The sequence below is a fragment of the Siniperca chuatsi genome, linkage group LG3 (assembly GCF_020085105.1).
Source record: "Siniperca chuatsi isolate FFG_IHB_CAS linkage group LG3, ASM2008510v1, whole genome shotgun sequence".
In the NCBI taxonomy this organism is placed as follows: domain Eukaryota; kingdom Metazoa; phylum Chordata; class Actinopteri; order Centrarchiformes; family Sinipercidae; genus Siniperca; species Siniperca chuatsi.
The window spans coordinates 28839827-28866786 of NC_058044.1; the positions used below are offsets into that span (position 1 = coordinate 28839827).

Genomic DNA, 26960 nt, shown 5'->3' on the forward strand with positions numbered 1-26960 from the left:
CTTGAGTTGTTCCCCTCATGGCAACGCTATAGAATACCCCTGGCAAAGAAAAAGATCTACAAGGGTTCTTTTATCCCAAATGCAATTAATGTGGTCAACAAACCACAGTAAACTTAAATATGAGAGTGTAGGCTGTACACCATGGGTATGAATGACTGTTGTACAAATGAGAGCTTTTTGTTCTGTTTTTATCTTGTGGACATGTTTGTGTTTACATTTTCCTCGGTGAGACCGAAGACAATTTTCCTCCCTCGGCTGGACTAAGTTTATTCTAGTCTATTCTTTTCTATTCTATTAAACATGTTTTTACCCCAAGTACAGCCTAAATTCAAGTCTAAATTTGAGCAAGAAAGTTCATTCTTGAGCTTGGATATTATAGTTTCAAAAAAGCAAGACAAACCCCCCAAAACTTTACTCGAGGTCCACTAAGTAGCTTTTCAACCGCATCTCCTGGCCTTCATCAGTTCTGATGGAGACCATGAGATGTAGTTGAAAGCCCCAGAGAAAGCTAGTAAGTGGACCTCGAGGTAAGATTTCTCACAGTTAAAGGCCCAGTATGTAACATTTAGGAGGAGCTATTGGCAGAAATGGAATATAATATTTATTAAGTATGTTTTCAGTAGTGTATAATCGCCTGAAAATAAGAATCGTTGTGTTTTCATTACCTTAGAATAAGCCCTTTTATATCTACAGAGGGAGCGGGTCCCCTTCCATGGAGGTCGCCATGTTGCACCACCATGTTTCTATAGTAGCCCAGAAGGGACAAACCAAACACTGGCTCTAGAAAGGGGCGTTCAGGGTTTTAGCGAGTTTTGCGGCCACCGTAGTTTCTCCTACACGCTTGGAAGGGGAGGGTGATGCGAGCGGTATTCAAATGGTTGCAAACTGCAATTTCACTGCTAGATGACCCTAAATCCTACACACTGGACCTTTTTAAAAAACATTTTATATAGAGCTGTTGAGTTCTGTTTGCTTTCATTAATATTTATTTTATCGTAATGGGAACTACACACAGCCATATGAACAAGGTCTAAGGTCCGACGGTTTCCCCCAGTGCAGATTATTTCCTGCCCAATAACTTGACCAGCATTTTACCTCGTAGCCAGCCAGTTATTTCTAAATCTGGTTGATAAATTAGCTACTTGTTTTTGTTTTCACAATTTTTTTTCCTGTGTGTGTGTGTGTGTGTGTGTGTGTGAGAGGTAATATGTGGAATAAACAAGCAGATAAATCAATGAGAATAATGGGGACCACATCTGTGTACCGTCGCACTCAAATGCCACGTTGCACCGCGATGATGAGATGGAACAGAAAAACACTGTCCCTCGTTCATCTGTATTATTCCAATGCAAATGAATATCAAATGTATTATAAATAAACTGCGTTGGATGCTGGGTGAAAAAATTTATTTCTGTAGCTTTTGTGTATTTTGAGTGAAAAATGTTGGTCCTTGTTGACTTAAAAAAAACAACAACTACCTATTACTATCTCCTCTAGAGAGTCAACAGTTTTCTTTGACATTTTACCTGCCACGACAGTAACATTTTTCTCTCTCGCATTAATATATCTCCAAAGTGTGCTGTCATTTCAGCTGTTGTATTTTAAAGGGCAAACCTGCCCTGGTTCTTCCCGGTTGAGTCTGTGGTCTTTGTAGTATCTTTTCCCAGCATATTAGTCGAAATATTTTGCAGTCTGTGCAGAGCTTATAGAGAACATGCAAACTCACGTGCATATTAACAGTTAAATCATCTAGTTAAGACAGTTGGGCTCAGTCTCTTTCGGTTTTTTAAAGTGCATGTGTATTGTGTAAAGAGATCATTTTTGCTTTGAGGTAACACAGAATACAGTTACTAACATAACTGTCATAACTGCCTCACACCTTTCTTTAGAGAGTGATACGGAGAAATGCAGACATTTGGACAAGATAATGGGAAACACATCATAGTATAAATATATATACTATCAACTTCTTAATAAACAGTAGGGCCACCCTTTGCCTCCCAAGTAGCTTGCATCTTCATAGAATTTTCTGTCACTAAGGTCCTGAGCTGTGTGTCAGGGGACATTAGATCATTTTTCAAGGAAAGCCTCCAGTTCTTTGAAGGAGGAAGGAAGTGAAAATCTTTACAGTATGTCTCATGAAACCTCACTGAGTTTTAGAACTGCTGACTGGGGAGGCCATGGCTGGCTTTTAGCTTCTTTCTAGTGTTCATAAAATAACTCTTGAGCCATAAATGTGTATATGAGGCATCCTTTGGCTTTCCCCTGACATGTGTCTGTCTTCAATGACTTATATTGCTCATTAGTACAGGTTATTTGCTTCGCAGGTGTATTTCTTGCGTTGACCCTGATTGGTTTTATTCCACCTCTACAAAAATCTTTGGCAAGTTCACAATCGCCATTTAATGTGTTAATTTATGTCTGTGGTAAATTTTGATACTATAATATTTAGTGTTTAACAGCTGTCCTGCTAAGTGATGGTCTGTTCTTGTTTTTGAGAATCGCAACTCGTCATTCTTGAATGTTCTGAACTGTGCAGTTTGACCATGTTTAGTGTATATTATTTTGGAGCCTGTTTTGAGTTTCTCATTAAATACCTTTTTTTTTTTTTTAATTGTTACGGTTGGTCGGTCGGTGGTCTGTCGGTTCATCACTTTTGTTCAGATTGAAATATCTAACAACTACAGGTGAGATTGTGATACAGTCTTGTTTTTGAGACATCCATGGTCCCCAGGAAATGAAGCCAAATTACTTTGGTAATCCCCTGACTTTTCCTCTAGCACCACCAGCAGGTTGACATTTGTGGATTTGAGCGAACTGTCTCGACTGCTATTGGATGGATTGCCATAAAATGTGGTAGACATTCGTGTTCTACCCCGGGATGAACTGTTAGGACTTTGGTGATCCCTTAAATTTTAATCTAGCATCACCAGCAGGCCAAATTTTTTTATTGTTATTTATCCAATGCTCTGTTTGATGTGCAAAACTGACATTCCCATCAGCCTCATCTGTACTTTGTGTTTAGTACTAATTAGCAAATGTTAGCATGCTAACACACTAAGATTTTGAACATGGTAAGCATTATTAACTAATAAACATTAGCATGTTTGCATTGTCACCTCTCAATGACACCTAGCCACTAGTGTTGCTATAGACCAGTGGTCACTAACCTTTTCCAAGCCAAGATCACTTCTCATGTTCAAATATAGGCCAAGATCTACCATTCAGAAATTTAAGAAATAAAAGCCCATGCAGATGTTCAAATGCTGAGTAATGCTGAAAACCGGCCAAGAAGGCAGAAATTAAAATATGAATGATTGCAGTACATGGAATGCAATGTAATTTAACTAGGTAAAGAAAGCAGCATAAATCTTCACACGTAATCATATGCCATGACGACAAAAGGGAAATAAACAAGCAATTAAGAACTATCCACAGTATTTCCAACTATGGAAAACCTCCCCAAAGTCAGTGTGATGGCTGTGACTGCACACTAGCATTAAGTGCTCTGTAGTTGGGTTCAAAGTTAGAGACACCTAGTTTCACACAGTAAGTAAGGTGCCTGGCTGTCAGGTGGGTCATATGCTTTGTTGTGATTATTTTCATCTGTGAAAAGGCCATCTCACTGAGATAAATGGAGCCAAAGCAGGCTTTGACCTTCAGTGCACAGGAGAAGAGGACATTTTTCCCTACTTACAAGTCCCCAAAAGTTTCTGTCCTTTGCCCTGGCTTGCAGTTCAATTATTTCAATGTCCACTCTATTTGGTAAGGAAATGCATCCTGCAACTTGGCAGATACAGTGTCAATGTGGATCTTTCAACTGAGAGGAATGCGTTGACAGCGCTAATCATATGTGACACCTCTTTGTCTCAACTCTGACCCTGCAATTCAGAGTTGAGCTCATTCAGTTTGAAATCCAAAACCCATGCATCGTCAGCAGGTCAATAAATCTCCGCAGCTTTGCCGCGACTCAAGCAGCGGACTTCAGCATGCAGGAGCAAGTCCCCATAAGCAGCGTCAGCGTTGTCCAGTAAAGGTTTGAACAAGCGATGCTGCAGTCCTTTTGACCGTATGGAGTTCACAATCTTTACAGCTAGCGTCATTACATGTGAAAAATCCACAAATAAATCTGAAAGACAAATAAATCTGATTGACAAGAGCTGAGACACGGTTTACAAATTATTTTTTTTTGTAAACTTTTGAAGTAAACGGCGTGGACTGGCTGTCCACCTGAAGGTGTACCTGTTGGAAGCACCTGTTGATGGATCGCACAGTGATGATTGTAGAACTCATAGCACAAAGCAATAAAACGGAGTAATAAGGAGTGTATGCCTCGCATAGCTGGTGCGGCGTCAGTCGTAACTGCCACTAACTTATGAATGGGGATGTCATGCACATACCGTTTCAATTCAGTGTATATATCCTCACCTCTCGGATGAATCCACGAAAACCATCCAGACAATAATCATTAGTTGTGCAGTCTTTGGCATGTCCACAGATTTGTCAGATTGCAGTGAGAAGCAATCGCACAGTGATGAATCCCCGAGCACTTGTTGAGACAAGTCCTCTCATAACGACTGTCCTTCTTGCCACAGGTGCCTGGCCGAGTGTTACACTCACGATTGCATTTTTAATATTGGCTTTGTTTTTATAGTCTTTGGATAAAGTGTCAGCAGTGACAGACGTTGCCTCCTTGACCAGCTCTCTATCAGTAAATATGTTTTTGTGTTTATTCAAAAGGTGACTTACACGAAAGGAGGCCTCTGTTGTAGCCTTTCTTTTTTTGTCTGTGCATTGGGTAAAGAGCTACTGTTGGGCCTTCAACGTTGTCTTCAGCTCAGTCACTTTGCTGGAGCACAGAGCTCTTTTGGGTGGGAAGTCATCTTTGAATTTCGGGTGGTTAGTGGTTTGATGATGCTCCAAGTTACCTTTTTATTTATTTATTTATTTTTTTAAAGGGCAAGGGGTGAGCAGGTCAGGTGAAAATGAATCGATGTAATGCAGTGTGCCTGTGTGTGTGTGTGTGTGTGTGTGTGTGTGTGTGTGTGTGGATGCATGTATATGTTGAGTCTTGCCCTGCTGAGTCCCACTAGCACACTGACCTTTTGTCAGTGGGAAAGTAGAGTGGCCTTAATTACCTTCACAACAACAGCCCTTCTAACCCTGCTCAGCCTTGGGACGTCACTTAGCCCACTGTACACACACACACGTGCTCTATAGGGTCTACATTGCACACAGAGACAGTATATAACACTACCTGCAAAAGGTCACTTGGCGTTATTACATTCACCCACATGGCAGTGTGTACATGTGCAAACTATCAGAAGGCTATAGTTCTCAATATATGTGCATACAGTTGTTGTCATTTCTATACCCCAGTATTGAGATTATCCAGCCTTAATTTATGGACAGTGAATGTATCAGTTTGAGTTTTTAGCCATGTTAGCAGCGTGGCTCTAGGGATGGAAATGTTGATGGTCCTCAGAGGATGAATCACGCCGACGTTGATGATCGCCCATCTTCTAGGGCCTCCATCAGGTTCCTTTCAGCCTCTGTGAGCCGCTTGCTCAGCTACAACACAGGTACCACACCGAAACTTTAACAAAGGAACATGAATGTGCTTTTAGTGATAGTCGAAGCTCCAGCGGACTCTCTGGTTGCAGCTGCTCATGGCTGGTTAGCTCTGCTCCTGCCACACTTAGTGGTGGTCAGTCTGTCAAGCTGTCAGTCTCCTTACCTCCCGCGTCACACACTACGTAGCCACAAGGCCACGACCCTACAGTAGTTTACCTGTGCAGTCCTCTGCTGCATATTATAAATATGCCGGGATGGAGGGAGCTTGCAGAATTTGGGTGTGTAGTTACTCTTTAAAGTGATTTGAATTTGGTAGTATATTGCCGTGTGCTACTGTGTAGCATCCTGACCATGATAAAACCTTAAACTCTGTGATCTGTAGAACACGAGTGACAAAGACATGTCTGATGATGAGGTGTAGGAACAGTATGAGTTAAAGTATAACAATGTTACAACAGTGTTTTTTTATTGGAATAGTTCAGAAGAAAAGTTGTAAATCCAATGTTATCTAGTCGTAATTGTCTCTTTAAAGTGATGCTAAAGATGAGTTTGCATACTTAAAACTTGAGTTAATTATTTCTCGTCAAATAATGCATGATGCAGTTTTATGGCCGGTAAAAAATATTTTTGGCTGGTAAAATTTCTCAGTTTACTTGCCTTTGGCAGATGAGCCAAAAAGGTCATTTTGAACCCTGCTTTGGTGATCCCTTTTCATCTAACACTATTATCAGTTTAGTCAGTTCCTAGTTTGTCCAATACTGGTTCATAACCAAATACATGCAAAACTAATGGCATTCCCATCAGCCTCAGCTGCACTTTGTGTTTAGATATTAATGTTAGTAAAGATTAGCATGCAAAACGCTAAACTCAGATGGTGATCATGGTAAACATTATGCCTTCTCAGCACGTTAACATTGTCATTGTGAGCATGTTAGCATGCTGATGTTAGCATTTAACTCAAAGCACAGTGCCTAGGTACAGTCTCAGTCACATATATTGTACTTATTCCTTAATCTTTCAGCACACACAGTTATAAAGTGGGTACCTTTTGACATTATCCATGTTCGCCATGGGGCTCATAAAAAAGCATCTTAAAAGTTGCTTTGTGTTCTTAATTCTAAACAATTGTGTTGTTTAATTTTAAATCTCTATATGCAGAAACAATACGCAGACTCTAGTGGAGTGTTACATAACAGCGCAAAATTTGTATGCATGTTCATATGTGTTTGTAACCCCCAGAAATCCTTTTGTATTGTTGACTGTTCATCTTCCAAAAGCAAACCCTTGTGCATTCTCTGATGTTCAGGGAAGCATGTGTACATGAGACATAACACTACGTGGTTAGCTTTGTTTAACAGAACCCTTCAAATAATGTTATTACTCTCATACCAATTAAAAGTGTTGCCTGCAGCCTTTAAAAAAAATCCAGATTCCTTTTTTTGACCTGATTTCAGCAAAACAGTAACCAAGGAGCTGCAAGAAAGAATTAAGCCCTGTGGGAAACCCTGCATGTAGCTGACCTATGGCTAATTGGAGCCAAGAGGACATACAGAGCCTCGTGAAGTTCAAGTGCAGTCCCAGTTTAAATGCTACCAGGTTTTGATTTACAAAATGACACAATGATGAAACAGTCACTGGTCAGCTTTGGTCAAGCAGTGCCATCAACAAACAATTATCAGTGGCAGAGATGAGAATGTTATGGACCGGTAATCCAGTGACCCTCCAAAACCCAAAGAATACCTAGGCACAGCACTCTACTCTTTAGCAAAACTTATCTCTTACTTTTTAACACAGCATTAATGTCGACAAACAAATACTGGCACAAGATATGTTGTCATTAATGTACATTTTGTGCTGTTATAGGACACAAAGCTGTGTTAAAGGAGAAAATGAAATTGGCTGTAAGCAGCGTCAAATATATCTAGAGCGGTGTTCACAAACGCTGACTGCCGTTTGCGACAGCGTTTATAAACGGCAGCTGGCGATATAAAACCATATTAACAGACAGATAAAACATCGAATGGCAGGGGACAGGAGACGAATAATGACCCGTTTCAGTTCGTATGTTGTTTTAGGATTGACCGCCATTTCATCTATGAAGTAAACAAGCCTGCCTGTGTCTGTCTTCACGCTCCACTCCTATGTTGTATGCAGTATATACATTACATTACAGTTGTGTATACATTACAGCATACAACATATAATACTGGGACGGGAACTGTGAGTAGAGCGTGAAGACAGGCAGAGGCGGAGCAGAGCGAAGTCTCAGGGAGTAGAGCAGACATAGTAGTGTCGCAGGCGAAGCAATGTCTGGAGAATTATTTCATTGAATTTTTCTTTTTTCTCTTCTTTTTTTACTTTTTTGAGCACTGGCCCGATCAGGCAACTGGCTGATTATATTTACTGGCCCGACGTAACTTTTACTTACTGGCTATGGCCATCAGGCAATCCTTATTGTCGGACCCTGGTGTTTTAATAGAGTTCATGCTGGTTTTGAATTTTATTTGGAGCAAACTCAAGAAACACTGAGTTTGATCACTGTACTAGATAAAGTCTTTCATCATCATATAATAAAACCTATGTTTCTCTTCAGTCAGTGACTTGGCAGCAGCCGTCCACTGCTAAATAAATTGTCATTTGTTCTGAAGTATCTGTATATTTGTTTTAAACAGGACAAACATTGTTTTGTTTTTTTGGGAAAGGTGATTTGCACAGCTGTTTATAATACTCAGACAGGATTTTACAGCACTGGAAGGTTATTACGGTTACAGTTGCTAAAGTGAGCTAAAGTCTGTCTGAACATGGCCTTAGGGTTAGCTAAGACAATCATTGATTTCAATCAAGGATTTCACCCATTACTTGCAGTTTCTCAATATTTGTCACCTGTGTATTTTTCTTTCACAAGAAGTTGCAACTTTTTTTTTTATCGTTTTCAATTTGCATTCTGAGCTCTCGTGAGATGGTCTCAGATTCACAGTAGTGTGTTGGTGTTGTCTTTGTGGTGTGTTCAAGTGCAACTTTTAGCATAAGACGTAAAGCAACCTAGCAGTCTGTCTTTGCTGCTGCTAGTCCTTTGAGGTCAGCTCATTGTGTCAGTGTCCTCACCTAAACTCATTAGAGCTACAGGTTGGGCGACACGGTGTCACAAAGGCGTTTGCAGTGATGCACAAAGAAAAGTGTTTCTGAGATGCTGACAGTGGAGATGGAGTGATGGCTCACTGTTACTGCAATGTGTAATTTGCACTGTAGGAGATCTGCCTGATCACCCTGTGTATGTGTGTGTGTGTGTGTGTGTGTCAGGACTTGCCACATAACCCATGGATCAGTGGTTGTTCTATTTCAGATGGCCTTTTTCTCTTTCCGCTCACTTCCTGCCCCAGTGGTCTTCTGGGTCGTGGTTCATTACCTTGTATGTCTTCAGTCTGTTGTTAGGATTCTATTCTCCCAAATTCATGCCTACAACCTGACCTGTACAGTGACAAACCTTTGAGACTGCAGGTTAAATTCCTCGATGGAGTGACACTACCCTCAGTGTTAGACATAATGGAAACCCTGGACCAGATGGGGAAAATGTGGAAGGGAAGAGAATAACTCGTTTCTCAGTAACTACTGTTGAGTTTCCCCTGTGCAAGACACTTAACCTTCACTGCTTCACTGGAGCTTCAGTGGCCAGCAGCAGCAGAATGTGGTTTTACTGGAAAACTCCCAGGACGGACCTGAATACAAGCATGTGTGCTTAGTCCAGTTTCTCAGATGAATAAAGATTTAATGTGGCTGTGAAATGCATTAAGAATGAATCCACTATTCTCTTTTGAATTGAGCATTGATGAGTGATGTGAGGATAATGTTGCGCTCGGTGTCTTCTCCCCCAGATGAAGACTGTGAGTGTAGCGCTGGTGTTGTGTCTCAACGTGGGAGTGGACCCTCCTGATGTGGTCAAGACCTCTCCCTGCGCTAGGCTGGAGTGTTGGATAGGTGAGTGAGTCCACACAGACACACAAAAACATGAATGCAAAACGGACCAGCACTCAAACGCAACACAAATTGTGGGATATGATAAAGTGGGTTCTTATTAAAAATGATGTATACAGTATGTTTCAGTAAAGGATTCTGAACTCTGCTGCTTGCCTTTTCTCAGGCATGAGTGTGAAATATATGACATCTTCACAGAATCTTGAATAGGGCAAATGCACAAACCCACTGTACACAATTGGAGTCAAAAATAGCACTCCTCAGACTTACAACTTACAACAAATCTGAACATACAGACATCATACACACTCCTGAGTCAGCGTGATTGTTGAATCTCTAATGGTCATCACGGGAAAAAATATAAAATGTCGCTCCTTTTATATAAAATGACATTTAGAGAGTTTCTTCAGTATCAAAAGTAATACAGCGATTGTTGCCTGTTCACCCGTGGTTACAGTGCAACCAGCAAGCAATTCGCAAAACTGTCAACAAATATAGGCTAAAAACGGGGGGCTCAATGTGTAGCCCACAGCTAACTCACTGACTCCATGGCAACATTATACTTTTTTATAGCATTGTGGGAACTGATGTTCCAAAACTAGAACGTTTATCCCAAATAGAAATAAGAAAGACAACTAATAGTTGTCAAAATCCATGAATATTAGCTATTTTTGTTTTACACTATCCATATATATATTTTTTTTAGCAACTTTGCGGCATGGCTCTAGAGCTGGCAATGTTGGTCTTTTGGTTGGTTCACCACTTTGGTCAGTCCAGAATGATGTATCTCAATAAATATTGAATGAATTGCCATGGAATGTTGTACAGACATTCATGGTCCACCTACTGAATTTGGTGATCCCCTGACTTTTCATCTAGCGCCACCAGCAGATTGACATTTTAGTGCAAATTAGCAAATATTAATACTAAGATGGTAAATAGTAAATGTTATACGTGCTAAACATCAGCATGTTAGCATTTTTGCAAAAGTGAAAGCAGCCACAATTAATAACAACACAATACATCCAAAAGGCGACAACAAGAATTGCATTTATTCCATATGCATAATCAGACAACTGTGCATTGCTAATAACGTTTCAGATGAAATGGCTATCACAAAGTCAGAAATGAAATTAATAACATCCAAAGTGCAGCCACAATGAGAAGCGCATTTACCCTATGCCTGTCTGCACGCGCGGCATGAGCACGCAGCCAGGGATCGGATTAACTTTTACATATTTCTTTATTTAAAAATAAAAATAAAAAATACTAAAATGCTTGAGGGGGCTTAACTGGGGCTACACAGATTTGTGGCGTGGCTGTAGCACCCCCTAGCCCCGGTGTAGCGCCGTGCCTGGTGATCATGTTGTTGATGTTAACGTTTAGCTCAAAGGGCCGCTAGCCTCACAGAACCGCTAGCATGGCTGTAGACTTTTAGTCTTGTTTTGACATAACTAATGCTCAGAAAGGTTTTCATTACCTTGGAACACAGACGCTATCTATTGATAGAGCTATTTGTGGTGGGTTGAAAACCAGAAAAAAAACTCATGTATAATACCACTCACCATTTAAGTTGGTTTGATTTCTGAATAGGAAAATAACAATATAAGGCATGCTTAGTTAGGACACGGTGACTATGCCAAAAGCTCGTCAATAACCGGTGTAAAAATTTGCAAAATAGCATAGGGTTCAAAGGGTTATTAAGTAGTGGTAAGCTATGCAAGACTACTGTGACTATTATTTTAACTTGACAGTAAAAGTTAAGCTTTTACTTTGCAACATTTAGGGACATTCTCTGTCATTCCCATGGGAGCTCAATTCATAAGGCCTCTGTCAACTAAGGATGAAGCAGTCTGCCCTCACCAGAACCACACGACGTGACACAGAACAAAAACAAAATAACCATCCCCATTCAATGGGAACTTCAAAACCATTGTTTAGCTCCCCTGAGACTGCTTGACTCTTAGGAGTGAGGAAAGCACATTAAAGAGGGAACACAGTTCTTAAAGTTTCTGAAACTTTCTCAGCGGCTTCTGAGGACACTGACATTGTGCAGACCTGCCACTTGACTTGTGAGACGGTATTTGACAATATGGAGGGGTAAAGACAGAGGTGATGTCCTAAAATGCACCATGGTGTTTAGTTAATGATACATGCTACAGCTATATGCTAATAGAGGGGCTTACATCTGCTTTTCAGTGGCCATGGTGAGTGTGGTGTGTGTGAAAACTTCCTTTATATACTGGCACCTTTTTAAAAAAACAAACAAAAATAAAAACCCAGGAAATTTTAAAATTGTGCTGTAAGCTGATCACATAATATGTAGGCACTGGCTATATTGTTGCAATATTCCTTTTTACAATGATAGGCTACTTAGAGGAAACTACTGTTTTTCTGAAATTTCTTCATATCCAATTTGAGAAAAGTATATGTAGAGATTCTAGATAATTCCTCAATAAAAAGTCATTATTTGGTATTTTGATTAAAATAGCTAATAAGTTATATTTTCCTTAAATCAAATAAACCAGAAGTTATAATTTGACTCATCAAACGCATCTTTTTGTTGTCTTGTTGTGATAATGCATTTGAAGTAGGCCTCATTCATCATTCAAGGGCAGTGGTTTAATTTTCAGCATAAAGCATACCAGCATCTCACCGAAACTTGCCAATACATTCTTCTCTGCCTGCTGAGCGCAATTTGATCTGTCCTCAATCTATATTCTGCTTTACTTCACGCCATATTGATTTACTCTCATCAATATTTCAACCTGAGGGGCTGCTGCTATTTTTCCAAACCCTACTTTTGATTTAATAAGAATATTTCCTTTGATGCTGAAATCATAAAGTATAACTTGCCTTTGTAATCATGGCATGGACGAATCTTTTGCCTGAATGTTAAATAATATCAGCCTGCTTGTTTGGATTACGTAATTTTACGGGTATGGTTGACAGCAATGCCATTGTGTTCGGTGAATAATGTAATTATGGTTGGTTTTTCAGCTCCAGATTGAGTGTGTGTGGTTTTGCTCTGCTTTGACTGTTGTGTGCTATGTGTTTGATCGCAGTGTGTTTACACTCTGTTTTCTTGCCAGATCCTCTGTCCATGAGTCCACAGAAAGCCCTGGAGACCATCGGGGCCAACCTGCAGAAGCAATATGAAAACTGGCAACCCAGAGTGAGTGGGTTCACGTGAACCGGCCTCCCTCATGTTCTTATAATGATACAGTAACCACATACACTAATTCACACCACTATGATACATACAGAGTTCAGTCAGATAATGCTTCCAACAAAACACTTGAAATAAAATGAATCGTAGGCACTCCAAGACTTGACCTTGAATCAAATCATATTATTACTGATCAATTTTTGGCATCCATTAAGCCATTCTCATGCTTTTTCAAAGATGTTTTAGAAATTGTTTTATATATTTTGGCAGGCTATCCCGAGTATCCAGAGTGTCTTTTAGATTTTTTGCCAATTCTGTCAACCTTAACTGATGTTAGTCACCTGGCTTTCAGCAATTGTTTCTCAATAAACAAGAGACAAACAATTCTTGTGTGGATCAAACTTACGTAAAGCCGCGAGAACTTGCACTGTGAACTTGCTGTGAGAGCTTGTTCAGCGTTTTAATTAGCAGACAAAACATTTTGATGTATGTGGGCATGAAAAGACAGCTCCTGCAGCTGTCGTGGTAGCTCCTAATTCAGTGTGTTTACATTTAGTGATCATTTGAATGTGTAAGAGGCTGAATGGGTTTATTATATATCACTTTGTGTCAGCTCTAATACACTTCCTGTATGCACTGTGCCAACAAAACACTCACATGGTCTTGACAGTAATTCACAGATGCATTATGTGTTGCTTGTAAATTCAGCTCTTATACGTTTGTGTGTGTGTGTGTGTGTGTGTGTGTGTGTGTACATGCATTCGTATCATTGCCAGCAGCTGTAGTTCTCCCCGCTCCTAGCTGTAAGAGAGCTCAGTGTTTTCCCAGAGGCTCCTCGGTCTGTTGTCCTCCTTGAGCAGCCCCTTGGCCTAGGGAGCCCCAGCTTTGGAGCCTCGATGCTGGAGCATATGGCAAGGGCATATACCCCCCTCCCCTCCCAATACACTCCTTGTACATTAAGACAGGACACTGATAAAGCGAGACAACTGAAGGTCTAGAAGAAGGTGGTGAGGAGAAACCGAGATGGAGAGTACACGGTGGGAGATGGACAGGAGAACACAAAAGGAGCTGAAGGAAAGACTTGCGCTCTGAAACAGCTGCTCACACACCGCTTGGACAGAGAGAGCAGTGAACGATGGAAGCGAACGTAACTGCTCAGGCAACAGGAAATCTGATCTTTGCGATTGACTGTCCACATTGTAAGTGGCCAGTGTTTAGACAGCACTTGCTGTCATTACAGAATCAGAATCAGAAATACTTTATCGATCCCCGAGGGGAAACTCTTTTGTTACAGCAGCTCAAAATCACGTCAGTGCACACAGGAACAGAAGTAAAAAAGCAAAAAATATAATACACTATATTACAAGCAAGATAAATTAAGTACCAAGTTGGGTATAAGTATAAAACTAAAATAAATATCAAAGACTTTATCAGCACAGACGACACGCTAACTCAGGATTGCAGAGCGCCGTGCATTTGCATCTAAAAGCTACAAACCACACATTTGAAGACAGCGAGGTGAGGATTCTAAGTAGAGAGAAGAGTTGGTTTGAACGGGGCGTCAAGGAAGCCATTTTTGTGAAAAAAGAGAACCCCTCTTTGAACAGAAATGGTGGTCTGAGATTCAGTCTGCCCAAAGTCTGTCACAGTGTATTAGCACCTTGGTCACACCAATCATATGCTAATCAGGTACTTGTGATGAGGGAGGTGCAGCCAGAAAACAATAGGCCTGATTACTGATTACTGGGCCATCTTGGAAACAATTAGGTCAGTTTCAGGTGAAACTAGCTATTAACAGATACTCAGGCAGATTCCCTCCTGAGGGCAGGGCTTATGTAACACAGAGTAGCTTAAATTTCTAGTTCCCGTCCCATTTTGTCACAATTGAGAATGACTTTCGGATGGGAGCCGAAACGTCTTGATTCTGAAAACAGTGTCCAGATGACTACGACCTAAACCTTTTCTATGATCACTCCTGGACGAATGAGGGACTACACCGTCTTATTTTGAAAAACTAAAATAAGTGTAAAGTATAGAGTGGATTACCGGTTGATGATAAGTATGTAGAGTATAATAATACAATGTAATAATATAAGTAATAAGTAGTAGTGCATGTACTGTCAAGTTATGTAGCTTATTAAGCTTATTGCGACATTAGATGTGATTGTAATGGTGCATGCTGACTAAAGGGCAATCTCCACTGCCAGCATTTTTCTGAAGCGTCTTCGATGTTAATCACTCGTCTGTTTTATGTAACAGATGCTCTTTTATTTCAACATTTCTAGAGATGTAACAAACCACAAGAGTCGGTGTGGTTTGTTACATCTGTTACGTCACATCTCAATATACAAATCAGTTATTTTTGCATTCAGAGTTTGTTTTTTTTCCTCTGGCACACTTATTGAAGTGTAATCTCCATTGGCAGTAGCTCAAATCGCTAGAGCTCAAACAATCAAGTAATCCTGTCGATCGACAGAAACTTAATTAGCAGCCTTTTTATACCTCCACGCCGGCGATAGTCATGGCCGGAGACATTATGTTTTCGGGTTGTCCGTCCGTCCCGTTCTCGTCAACGCGATATCTCAGGAACGCGTTGAGGGAATGTCTTGAAATTTGGCACAAATGTCCACTTGGACCCAAGGATGAACTGATTAGAATTTGGTGGTCAAAGGTCACTGTGACCTCACAAAACACGTGTTTGGCCACAACAAGAATTGATGCGGTAATTATAAGAAAATTTCACACAGATGTTTAATGGAATACAACAATGAAGCGATGACATTTTTACTCAAAAGGTCAAAGGTCAACTTCACTGTGACATCATAATGTCCTGGAAAAACACTTTTTTGTCCATCATTCAACACCATAACTGAGGAACAGAAGGGGAGATTGTAACCATATTTCACAGTTGGTCGGACACTGAATAGGTGACGGTTTTGACTCAAAGGTCACTGTGACCTCAAAATAGATTTCACGCACATTGACTGGGACGACACAATGAGTAAACAATAACTAGCACAGTAAGGGCTTTCCTCCATTTCGTCCGTTCTGCCTCTCACTTCCTGCCTCGTTCAGAATTTCGAGCGTCATCGGAATCACGTGACTGCAAACAACGTATTGGAGCGCGCCTAGCTAATCGTGATCCTGTGAGTGAGTTTCGCCTGCAGCTCATAGAGAGGCTTTGCATCTAAAAATGCCAGGAGAAAACAAAAGCACCACATTTTGTGTAGCTATACTCTATAAGAATCCAGCTTTACATAGTGATCAAGTACATGTGTACCTGTTCAGCCAATACATCTATAATAATCCTTTATTAATCAGTTCAACATTGTGTATTCACTGGAATCATACATATGTATCATTGATATAGTGATAACCTTCATTTAGCCAAAAAATACACTATACAATTCACTACATATATTATGAGTCTGGACAGACATGGATGTAAACTGCAACTCGACTGGTTGGCGGAGGCATACGTCCGCAGGGCGGTAGTTCTAGTTGATAATCGATTTAATTGTAATTTTTTTTAAAGCAACGATGTGGAAAATTCACTAGTTCCACCTTCTCAAATGTGAAAATATGTCAGCTTGGGCTCCGAGAAACTGCGAAGGGCATTTTTCACTATTTTCTGACATTTTATAGACAAATAGTTAATAACCAGATTAATTGATAATGGAAAAAATCGATAGTTGCAGGCAGCCCTGCAAATTGTACAAATCTGTCTATAGCCAGCTACAGCTCACAAAACACGCATTAAAACAGAAAGAGAGCCTGCACAGCTTTTACACACCACGTAGTGCAACACTCACAACACTATGTTTCTAGACAACACCGTGGTTGTTGACGTCCTCCTCTGGAGAGAGAGTTACAACAATCAGTGAGTGTGTTGTTGTTCTGTCTGAACGGCATTCTGCATCCTCGCACCGCTCCTGACGCTCATCCAGGGAACGTTAACATTTAGATCATGTATCTTTTCCAGCGTGTCAGCTGAGTGCAGACTCTCCCCTCTGTGGACACGCAGCTCTGCCGTCCTGCAGCCGCAGACACACCGGCTGCTTCTTCCCTGCTGCTGCTGATTTGGCTCCTTTCTTTTGTTCCATTCTCACACAGTTTATCAGGACTTTTTCATGTGACTTTTGTTTTTACTTTGTAATGGATGCGACTTGAAATGTAGCGAACATGTAGTACAATACTTAATACTTAAATACTTAAGAAAAATTGCCGTTGACAACACTTCGTTGTGGTGTAAACCACGTTAGCTGGTCCTGGACTCACATTTTGCCTCTCCTCCATATCTTTTTCTCTACTCTTCTTGCTATATCAAATATGTGTCCTGTTTTTCCGATGGAAAAAAAATAAGCAAACACTTGAAATCTGATCCGAGCGGTCGGGCTGAGTTGCATTTGCAGATATCGGATTTGAATAGCATTTCAAACCACCTGCGAATATGTTTTAAAGCCGGTGCGAAAGGTTTGGATTTGATCATGCCTCTTTTTTTTTTTCTGTTGAGACTTTATAACAAAATATCTGTTTGGTATTAGATATGTGAAAAAATCAGATATCAGCTGTCTGTGTGTCTGAACATGGCCTCTGACGGACAGGTTGAGGAGGATGGAGGATTCTTCTAGGCCAGGTGGAGAGGAGGAAAGGCAGATGTTGAAAAAGAGACGAGTTGTTGATACACAGGACAACGTTAGCGCAATAGTAGCTGGTGAGTTGCCTCAGCATCAAAGTGGACATCATCTTGTTGCCATGTTGCTGAGAACTATGGAACCCTACCTGGCCATCAAAAAACATTTTATGATGAGGAGGTAAACAAAAAAAATAACAATGTGTGTCTGTTTGGTAAGATAGTACAGAAGTAAAACACGAGGTAAGAGGAGGTGGAGGAAGAGACGTCCCAGGAGAGAGCAGCTAAAGGAATGTAGGCTCGGGCTCGGTTGACCCCGGAGGTTAGCAGCAAATGGTGGGAGGAGTGCAGGAGGAGGAGTGGGAGGGTGAGAAAGCTGTTCCTTTTTTCAGCCTAAGGATCCACAAGTCTGCAGCATCACACACATCACAGAGCAGCGTTCGCCAACACACCTTACATAAACTGTTGACAAAGCAATCAATTACACAGCAGCTATTTACCTGCTTTGTCACCGCATCGAGAAATCTTGTAATAAGTTTGTTTCGGACGGGTAGAGTTGGTAAACGTTACCTAAGAGCAACTCAAAAATCCATTATGTCACATTTCCCGTGTGTTGCCGCTGGTGTCGGTATGTAAGAGCGGTGTTTGTAGCAGTTGAGCTGCCCAGAGAGTTTAGCTGTGCCAGCCTGCCGTCACGAATCCATTTCTCTCTTTGCTCCTGTACTCTTACATTAACCCTCATGGCCAGAAAACGCAGAGAAAAAGGCAAACACAGTCTTGGCTGCTGCCCACTCACTTTCTCAGCCAACACTAAGTCTCTCTCTGTGACCATTTTTCATAATCGGTTTCCACTCCATATCAAAGTGGTATTTCTTTCAATCAAGGCTGCCCTTACTTTACTTCTAAATGTGCTTTATAATTGTACTCCTATACGTGTTTTGACCTTTTGGGAGATTTGTTATTTGTGCAAATCACAGCATGGTATCAGGCATATGACCTCAAAACAACATCTGTTCATAGAAGTGTTGATTGCAAACAGTCAGTATATCAATTTATTAATACATTATCTGTTTGGAGTGCTTAAGATTTTCATTGTAACAAACCCTATTTTTGATACTATTTATTATTATTTATTTTTCAGCAATAGCCATTCAGTATGTTTGTATTCTGTAATTGCCTCTCTATACAGGAATTTGTGTTCGTGGCGGAGTCTACCTTTCCTGCATGGGATTCAAATTGCGTACACACGCACAATGGATTCACTTCCTATTTAACAGTATCAATGTACAAACAACAAAGAAAAGCAAAAGTGAAAGTTTTGCTTTTTTCCTTGATAAATGACTGAAACAACAATCAATTAATTAATGAATCATTTCCCCACCATGTTAGGCTGTCTTTGTTTTGTTTTGTCTTCTTTGCCTATACTCTAGCTTACATGCATTCTGTTTTCTGTTGTTTGTGTTAGCGTTAGCATAGCATGCTAGCAGCCAGTCAGTGATAAAGAGCTTGGGGGAAAGTGACACCCAAAGGCCAGCAGCGGGGCTGGTGTGTGTGTGTGTGTGTGTGTGTGTGTGTGTGTGTGTGCGCTGTTAGCTGCGTACACACATACTCAACCTTGATGCTGCCAAACAATCAGCTCAAGTTATTTATTTATTTATTTTCCTTTCCAAAATATACCCAAATATCTTTGCTTTTCAGTTTTAGTGTTTGTTGTCTCCTTGTGGTTCTTCTTTTTTTTTTTTTTATCTCATGGACAGTTTTAGCTGGAGCAGGTCTGGATTTGTTTTCCAGCAAGGGTATCATTTTTCCTCATAATGGCAGCCAAATGTATCCAGTGTCTCAGTGATAAAGTGGTAATGGGCATCATATCATGTTCATCATATTCTAAGTGGTAATGTTGTGTATGTGGTTGCATTCGTGCAAGATATGGCTACAAATGAAGGATCATGTGGCACATGCTGGTCAGCAGGTGGGAACCAGAAACATGTGATGGCTATGATGGCAACGTGGTTCGGTGCCAACAAGAAAAACTGTCCAAACTGGTTCTGACAACAGCACAACCAACACACATCCACTCATTTGTACAAGCTTTGGATTTTTGAACTTGTGATTAAGACTACTTGCTCTATCTTACATTCACATTGATTTTTTTACATTTTAGTGTCCTTACCTCCCTTACAAACTCTCAGCTTTCTTAGTTTCTCTCATACGCTTTCAGTTCCTTCTGTTGCGCTACACCTTCAGTGTGTATATTCCTCACCATCATCAGCCATCTTTGTTGTTGAGCTTGATCCTTTATCCGCTGTCTGTGCTTTTATTGAGTGTGGCTTTATTGTGTTCTGTTAGTGCCCAGACTGGATTCGACTGAGGACTGCTTTTGTTTCACACAGACACATCAAGAAACTAGACATTATTGAGATACCTTACTAAGCTTTCAGTTTTTCTTTGAGTTTTCCGTCTCGACATGCCTCCTCTGCTCTTCTATTCTCTTTCAAACTTCACTTGTTCTCTTTCATTTTCTGTCTGCATGTCACCCCTTTTTGCTCTCTTTCTCTCTCTGTCCTCTGCTATGTTTAAGAATCTAGTCTGAAATTCTCCCCCTCTTGACTTGCCAGATGTTTGGTAGTTATTAAGATGAAAAGCGGCGTGCTTGTCTTGTCAAAACTCACGCAGTACTTGCTGAACATCTTGCAGCTGCCAAGCAGGTTTACACCACATCTCTGGCCGGCATAATCGTCGTTGTCTTTTTCTGTATCTTTGCGGTGTCCTCCATCTCTCTCTGTATCTAGCTCTCCTGCCCGGCTGCAGCCTGCGAACTCCTGCTGTCCACTCCACTCACTGTCACTGCATTATGTATCAGTGAGCCGCAGCTCAAACACTTTGCTGCTGATTAGCTTTGAGGTTTTTCTCATATCACCCTGGAAACACCAAACTGCACAGCGGAGGACGAGTGCGAGTGAAGGATTTCTGTGTAGTCTGTAATGATGCAACACACTTTTTATGCTTGGGTAATATAACATTTTTGTCATGCACTAAGATACTGAGAGGCCATGACAACCCTTTTCACTACCCCTCAATAATGACTTGATAAACATGAGTCAGTCGGGCAGCTGATGTGCCAAATGGGTCAACAGTTACAGATGCCATTCACAGAAGTAACATCACCCACATGTCATTTCTGCAATAGCAGCAAGATGACAGATTTTACTCTGTGCTTATTTGGTGTTTTTGTCTTTTACCAAATGTGGAAAACGATAAAAGGGATGGCTACGCTCGGATTTGATCAATAAGGGTGTTTAAAGGAGTTAGGCTATACTAAGTCTGTGAAAACTGGTGTATAACGTCTTCTGTGGCTCTGAAAGGAGCTCTCTAAAATCTGCGAATATAACCCTGGTGATGTCATCAGGGTTATCTCAGATTGGACTTGGACACATTTTTGTGTTTGTGTTTCATACAGGGGTCGTGGAGTTTAAAAGGGATTTACCAGGTAGAGATGGTCTAAAGAAGACGCTCTTAAGTTTCATTTTAGGGAAATGCATGATCCAGGGTTTTTGGAGTTTAAGCCTTACACGATTAAAAATCAAGTTATCTGGGCCTCTGCTGCATTGATTTTGACTGTTCTTTTCTTAATCTGACTCTCACAAGTCTCCCAAATTTATGGAAATGACAACAAATCTCTGGAATACCCCTTTAAACCTATGCGGCCGGTGTTACAAGTGAATAACTATGGAGATGTTTTCTGATAACGAGTGTCCCCTTGTTTTGACGTTGACTCGTCGTTATTCTGGCCATTGGAGCCATTTGCCGACTTAACTGTTTTGCTACAGTTAGCCCACTCTTCAGAGCGTTTTAAGCTGTCCGCTACAGCTACAGTCCATACAATGTAAACCGAACATAGTTGCACGATGCTAATGAACGCATCATCATAAACGGATGTCTCAATGTAGGAAAATGTCACTTTAATGGTATACAAACTGAGAATACGTAATACTAAATTGAATGAATGAGGTTCAAATACCGATAGCAGCCCAGAGAGTTATTGGTATTACAATTGTGACCAATCAGGAACTGGTACCAATTTAGACTGGTCATGTGCACCCACCCCTACAAGAGATTCAGTGAACTCAAACTCTGAATTTATATTTAATTTATAGTGGATGTTGACTTATTGATGTATTGATATGTGATGATACCGCACACATTTGATATGTTATAGCAGGAAAAGCACATTCATGAAGCTGAGCCGTCGTTGTTGTGATTAGTTACACCTGTGCTTTTTTTTTAGTTACACCTTTGCTTTTGCTATGACCAGATATTATGTCAACAGTACAAAAGGTCTATACAGAATGCTTGAGTTTATATTTTATTGTATCAATGTGCAGGCTGGACAGTGTTATCAGACAGTTTTCACTAGCTGCCAGAAGGTTCACTGTTTTTATTAAGGTAGAGACAGTGAGGCCCAGTGACTGTGTGAAACTACAAGATGGACAAAGATGTCACATTAATTAGCAGTATTGTGATTTTTGTCTTTGCAAGGAAGCTGCATTTTCACATTCTGCAGAGAACAGAAACCAAGACACAAACATGTTGAATTGGCAAGGGACTTTCCAGCAGTGATACATCCACGTGACTAGAGGCAACCCCTGTCTAGATTGTGACTGCCCTCACCACTCACTGACAACAGGAAAACTGCTTTACTGTGAGGCATACAGTATGTCTTGCATATTGTGTAATGACCCTTTATTTTCCAACTTGGAGAATGGATCCAGTAATTAACTGGGTGTAGATGAAAGTGTGGCATAAAGGAAGGAACTCACACTTAGTACCTAATAAAGGTCTACTGTGTAATGACAACTTGTAATAATTGTAATAATTGTATTTTTTAGCTTCGTTTTAATAGATTCTGTAGCAATGATGAGATTGGTATTATGCGTTTCAAACGATTATCAACTCACATGTTTGGTGTTTGGTGTAAAAGACTTATCTTTTTGTGAGATATAACTGTTTCACAATAACAGAAGAATTTCCCATGTCTGTACTGGTTGAAAGAGATAATGATCATTGGTTGAAGTCTCTATATCAGGTGGAGAAAAAAAAAATCATATGAGGTTAGTAACAACAACCCAAATCATGTGAGGATAACAATGTGTGGTGTTGTGAAGTAATTGTGTGCCCAGCAGTAGGGACATGTGGTTTGGTCACAGCTTTGGTCACAAAGCATGCAAACTCAGAGTATGAGTGAGTGGCACACACTGTCATCAAATTAAACCAAATTCAAACGTGAAAAAGATGGGCTAGTAGACGTGGCTCATTTTCACGCATTCCAATTTCCGTTATGACTTTTGGAAAAGAAAAAATGACCTCAGCTTATTCAGTTACAAGAAACTGATCCTTTCCTGCCTCTGGTGGTTAAAGCATCAGTACTTCCCCTCCACCCTTCAAACACATTAACCAACACTACGGCACCCACTACATTAATCCCTTGAAGGACCCCTCACAGCTGCCAAATCAGTTGGATCCCATTTGAACTGGTGACTGTGTGCGGGAAGCGGCAGAGTGAATAACGCGATGCGGAAACCGTCTTAATGATCTCCCCTCGCCCCTCCTAGTGCACTTAGCCCAATCGGAGCCACAGAGAAAACCATTAGCCCAGTGGAAGGCTTATGGACAGCCCACCAAAACATCTATAAACAATGTGCTTATGAGGAAGGCTACAGGTCACGGCTGCCATATCCTTGTGGGACAGAGAGAGAGGGAGCTTATTGATCAGTTCTCTCACTGTGGCTGATCACCTTGTAAATATCCCACTAAATGGCAGTTTGGAGACCTCAAACCATCTTGTGTTGCTGATTAGAGGGAGATTAACTCCGGATTATGGTGATGTGGAGGTGATGCCGAATTGTTATTGATCTTAACAACTGTAGTAGAGGTAAATGCTCTAAAAATGGGCTGCAGGTTTGTGGCAAGTGGGTCCTCATGCAAGTGGAGCAGTAATGTGTTCCATTGATCATTGCTTCCAGGATGAGAGACTTAATCTCTCATTCGTTTTAAAGTGGTGTGTGCTTTTGTTAGTGGTGAGACGTGTTCAGTGAAAGCAGAGTTTCTCCATCCTCTTCGGATGAAGGGAAGGAGACAGCTTAGAGATGACAATTTTTTCCCCCGCAGTATTTTTCCTCATTAATAGCTGTGTGTGTGAAATGCACATTATAATGGTAAATGCACAGACCTCCAAAAATGGCACATCTGGGTATTATACATGGTTATACATGGTACACTGGTTGGTTTGGTTTTTACTAAGGGTGCTCCAATCAGGATTTTTGGGGCCGATCACTGGAAGCAGTATCAAGTGTCAAACATTGGTAAAACGTAGTGTAACAGTAGCACAGGTAGTGTAGAGTGGTTGTAGACTTTGTAATGGCTGTTATACAGCAATATCTATCTAATTTTGTTAGTATTAGCTAACATTAGCCATCAAAAGCTACTGGTCATACCAGCCTAAGTAAGGTGAGTGTACTGAAATGAGCAAGGGTATGTTTTATTTCTTATAAATTCAACTTTTCATTTGTTATGGTATGAGTGACGGTGTAGTCCCGGTGTAAGCTTATTTCTGAGTTCTCAGACCATTTTTCACAATTGAGAATGACTCCCGGATGGGAGCCGAAACGTCTTGATTCTGAAAACAGTGTCCAGATGACTACGACTGAAACCTTTTCTATGGTATGAGTGATAACACATTCTTCCCCTTTCATACTCTCATTTTAAAGCTGATATACATGTAATATCACCTTATAAAGTTGGAATAGTAAACATGTTTGCCAGAAACACAATGTCCCAAATGTTGCTCTGTGTTTACAGCAAGCACAGAGCAACATTTGGAGTTGTGTTTCTGGCCACCTGATGATTGTGAGCCCAATATTCACTCTCCTTTGAGCTCTGTTTTAGTTTCCACCAACTCCTGAGGGAAATACCTGGCTCTTTGGCTGCTCGATTCTTCGCTATGTTCACCAGCTGGTGGCTAACTTTGTCTGTCTTCCATGTGGCACTCTGCATGCATGTAGTCAGTTTGTAGGGCTTTTTCAATGAACAGCTGCCTGCTGCGGCACTGAGAGGGAATCAGAAGTGTACATTTGTACACTGGAAAATCAAAACAATGAGCTGAAAGATGCTAAAAGAGCTGTAGGGAACTGCAGAGTTGAGTGATAATTCTATTACTACGTGTAACCCCTTTCACATTACACAAAGTCATCAATTGTCTATCAATCAATTGTTAACATAAAATTATTGATTAGGGCAGCAAATATTACAAAGTGTGTTGCAATCTGCTGGGTTGAAGGAAAAACACAGGCTTTTGGAAAAGCAAACACTGGTGAGAAAAATTAAAAGAATCTTGCAAGAATAACGACTCTGTTCTATTGAGGTGGGCCAGTTTTAGAGCCCTGCTATTGTGCATGCTGGCTCAGTGGCATGGTTTACTGGGACGCCTGATGGAACTGAGCCATCGTTAACAAAATTATTTTCCCCTGTGCTTTTCCTGCTATAACAAGTCAACATGTCTGCCGTCAAAATCTTCTATTCAAGGCAAAAATCCCCTTGACCCTTTTCTGCTTTAACCATTGAGCATTAAATGATTTCTGTTATATTAAGGGAATTGTATTGCTCAAAAAGAGACCCAGTTTAGTGAAACAAAATGAGACAGCTCCTGCCATGTTGTCAATAAAAGTAGGCTCGTATTTGTTCGTGTGTGTGTGTGTGTCACATGCAGCAGCGTAATGAATTGCTTTGCCATGCTGCTGTGTCCACCGTGACTCACCTCTCTGTGTCTGCACTAATCAAGCTTCAGTATCTGCTGTGCTCAGAGACTAATGGTGAGTGTGTGGCTATTTTTATTACATCCTGACGCTGCGTGCGCATGTGTTGAAGACCTTATTATATGTGTGTGTGCATATGGTGGCATGAACCTGAGAGGATGCAGGGAACGAGGGGCCAACGCAGGGGGCCAGGATGTGACTCTGTGGCCACAGATTAAAGATACACCACCCACCATTCATTCACCATTTTATTCTAGGGATTTCTAAAAAAAAAAGTGTGGCTGTGAATGGATGTGCATGCCAATCTAACAAGCTTCCAGTTGAGCAGAGCGTGGGCACCGGTGCATTGGTGTGTTGAAGGACAATGGTGCAAATTAGGGGCGGATCCAATCAGAATCTGACTTTCAGAATTGTGAGAAAAACTGTGGAGGAGCAGAGTGTTGTCTGTGACAAAAATCGCCCATCCCTGAAGACATTTTTGTGTCTTTGCAAGTCATGTGAGTCACTTCACTGCCTGTAACCCAGCTTTTTCCTCTGTACACTGATTCAGAGACTATGGTCTACATGTTTCTGTTCTTTATTATTAACACGACTCTACCCATCCAGCCGTAGCTGAAATATTAAATTCAAAAGCTCTTTTCTTCTGTGCTGTGAAATGTCTTTCAAAATTGTCCAGTCCCCAGAGGAATGGCAAATGAAAACGTTGATTTGTAATATTTTTTTTTTTCATCCACACAGATTTGGCACAGCTTTTCTTTGAGAAGGATTATGAAAAGCATATAAGTCATATAGTGGTATATCAAACGTTCAACATCAAGGTAAAACTTTAGTGAAAAAAAACAGTACGTTGAAATACAAAAAAATGCAATAAAGACATGTTTTTCCTCTGATCATCACGACTAATAACCGTAATATGACCGTTATATTTCACTTTGTAATTTTGACAAACATTCAAGCTATAATGCTGCAGCTATAAGAGGTAAATCCTTTATAATACATCCTGCATGCTGAACTATTTGGCCAGTATTCAAGAACGTCTGGCAGTCAGCTCTGTCTCTCCCAGTAACCATCGTGTGCAAGTTTGACAATATGTCTGTACATGTGGTCACTGCAAACATTTGCCTTGTCAAGGAACTGATTTGTACATCTGTTTGACCTCTCCTCATTCTCTGCATATTAACTACTGAGTCAGTTGTTATGCATGTGGAGGAATGCACATGACATGTAGCTCTCATTCATGTATGTTTTTGTCCAAAAGTAAGTATAACGAAGTGCCTTCCAATTACGGCTGAAACGATTAGTCGATTAATTGATTAGTTGATCGACAGAACATTAGTTGGGAACTACTTTGATGATTTATTAATCGTTCAAGTCCGAAGCAGAGGAAGCTCTCATAGCCTGTTAGCTGTTAGCTTGCACCATCCACTTTTATATAACCCCGCTCTGCCGGAGTATACACTGCTCCACAAAGGAGGCCCAGTTTTCAGGCAGTTGCGAGACAGCAGTTAATGGTATTAATACATCTCTTCAATAAACTGTGTGCGTTTCAATGATGTTTGTCTGCCCTGTCAACACTAGTGCACCTCCTGAGAGGCAGAGTTATTCTTGTACAAAATGCTCCCGTTTACTGCAGCACAGCAGTGTGTTCCCAATGCCAACAAAGCATCTGCTAATAGGGATTAATGTCCTTGCTGTCGTACAAGGGTCTGTGACATAATTAATTATGAGAAGTTGCCACTGAGTGTACTGTATTTTTATACAGCAATGCAGAGTGGGAGTTTTTCCTGCTTTTGTTTTATTTTTT

The 26960-nt window shown here is 40.7% G+C and overlaps 1 protein-coding gene across 4 annotated transcripts in view; it reads left to right on the forward strand.

Annotated features, from left to right (window-relative positions):
- Positions 1-26960, forward strand: part of rptor (regulatory associated protein of MTOR, complex 1) — a 187686-nt gene that overhangs the window by 14233 nt on the left and 146493 nt on the right. For all 4 annotated transcript variants that reach the window (XM_044188784.1, XM_044188787.1, XM_044188788.1 and 1 more), the window contains exons 3-4: positions 9447-9549; positions 12639-12721. In XM_044188784.1, coding sequence (XP_044044719.1) covers positions 9447-9549; positions 12639-12721 — 186 coding nt within the window. The remainder of the gene's footprint in view (positions 1-9446; positions 9550-12638; positions 12722-26960) is intronic.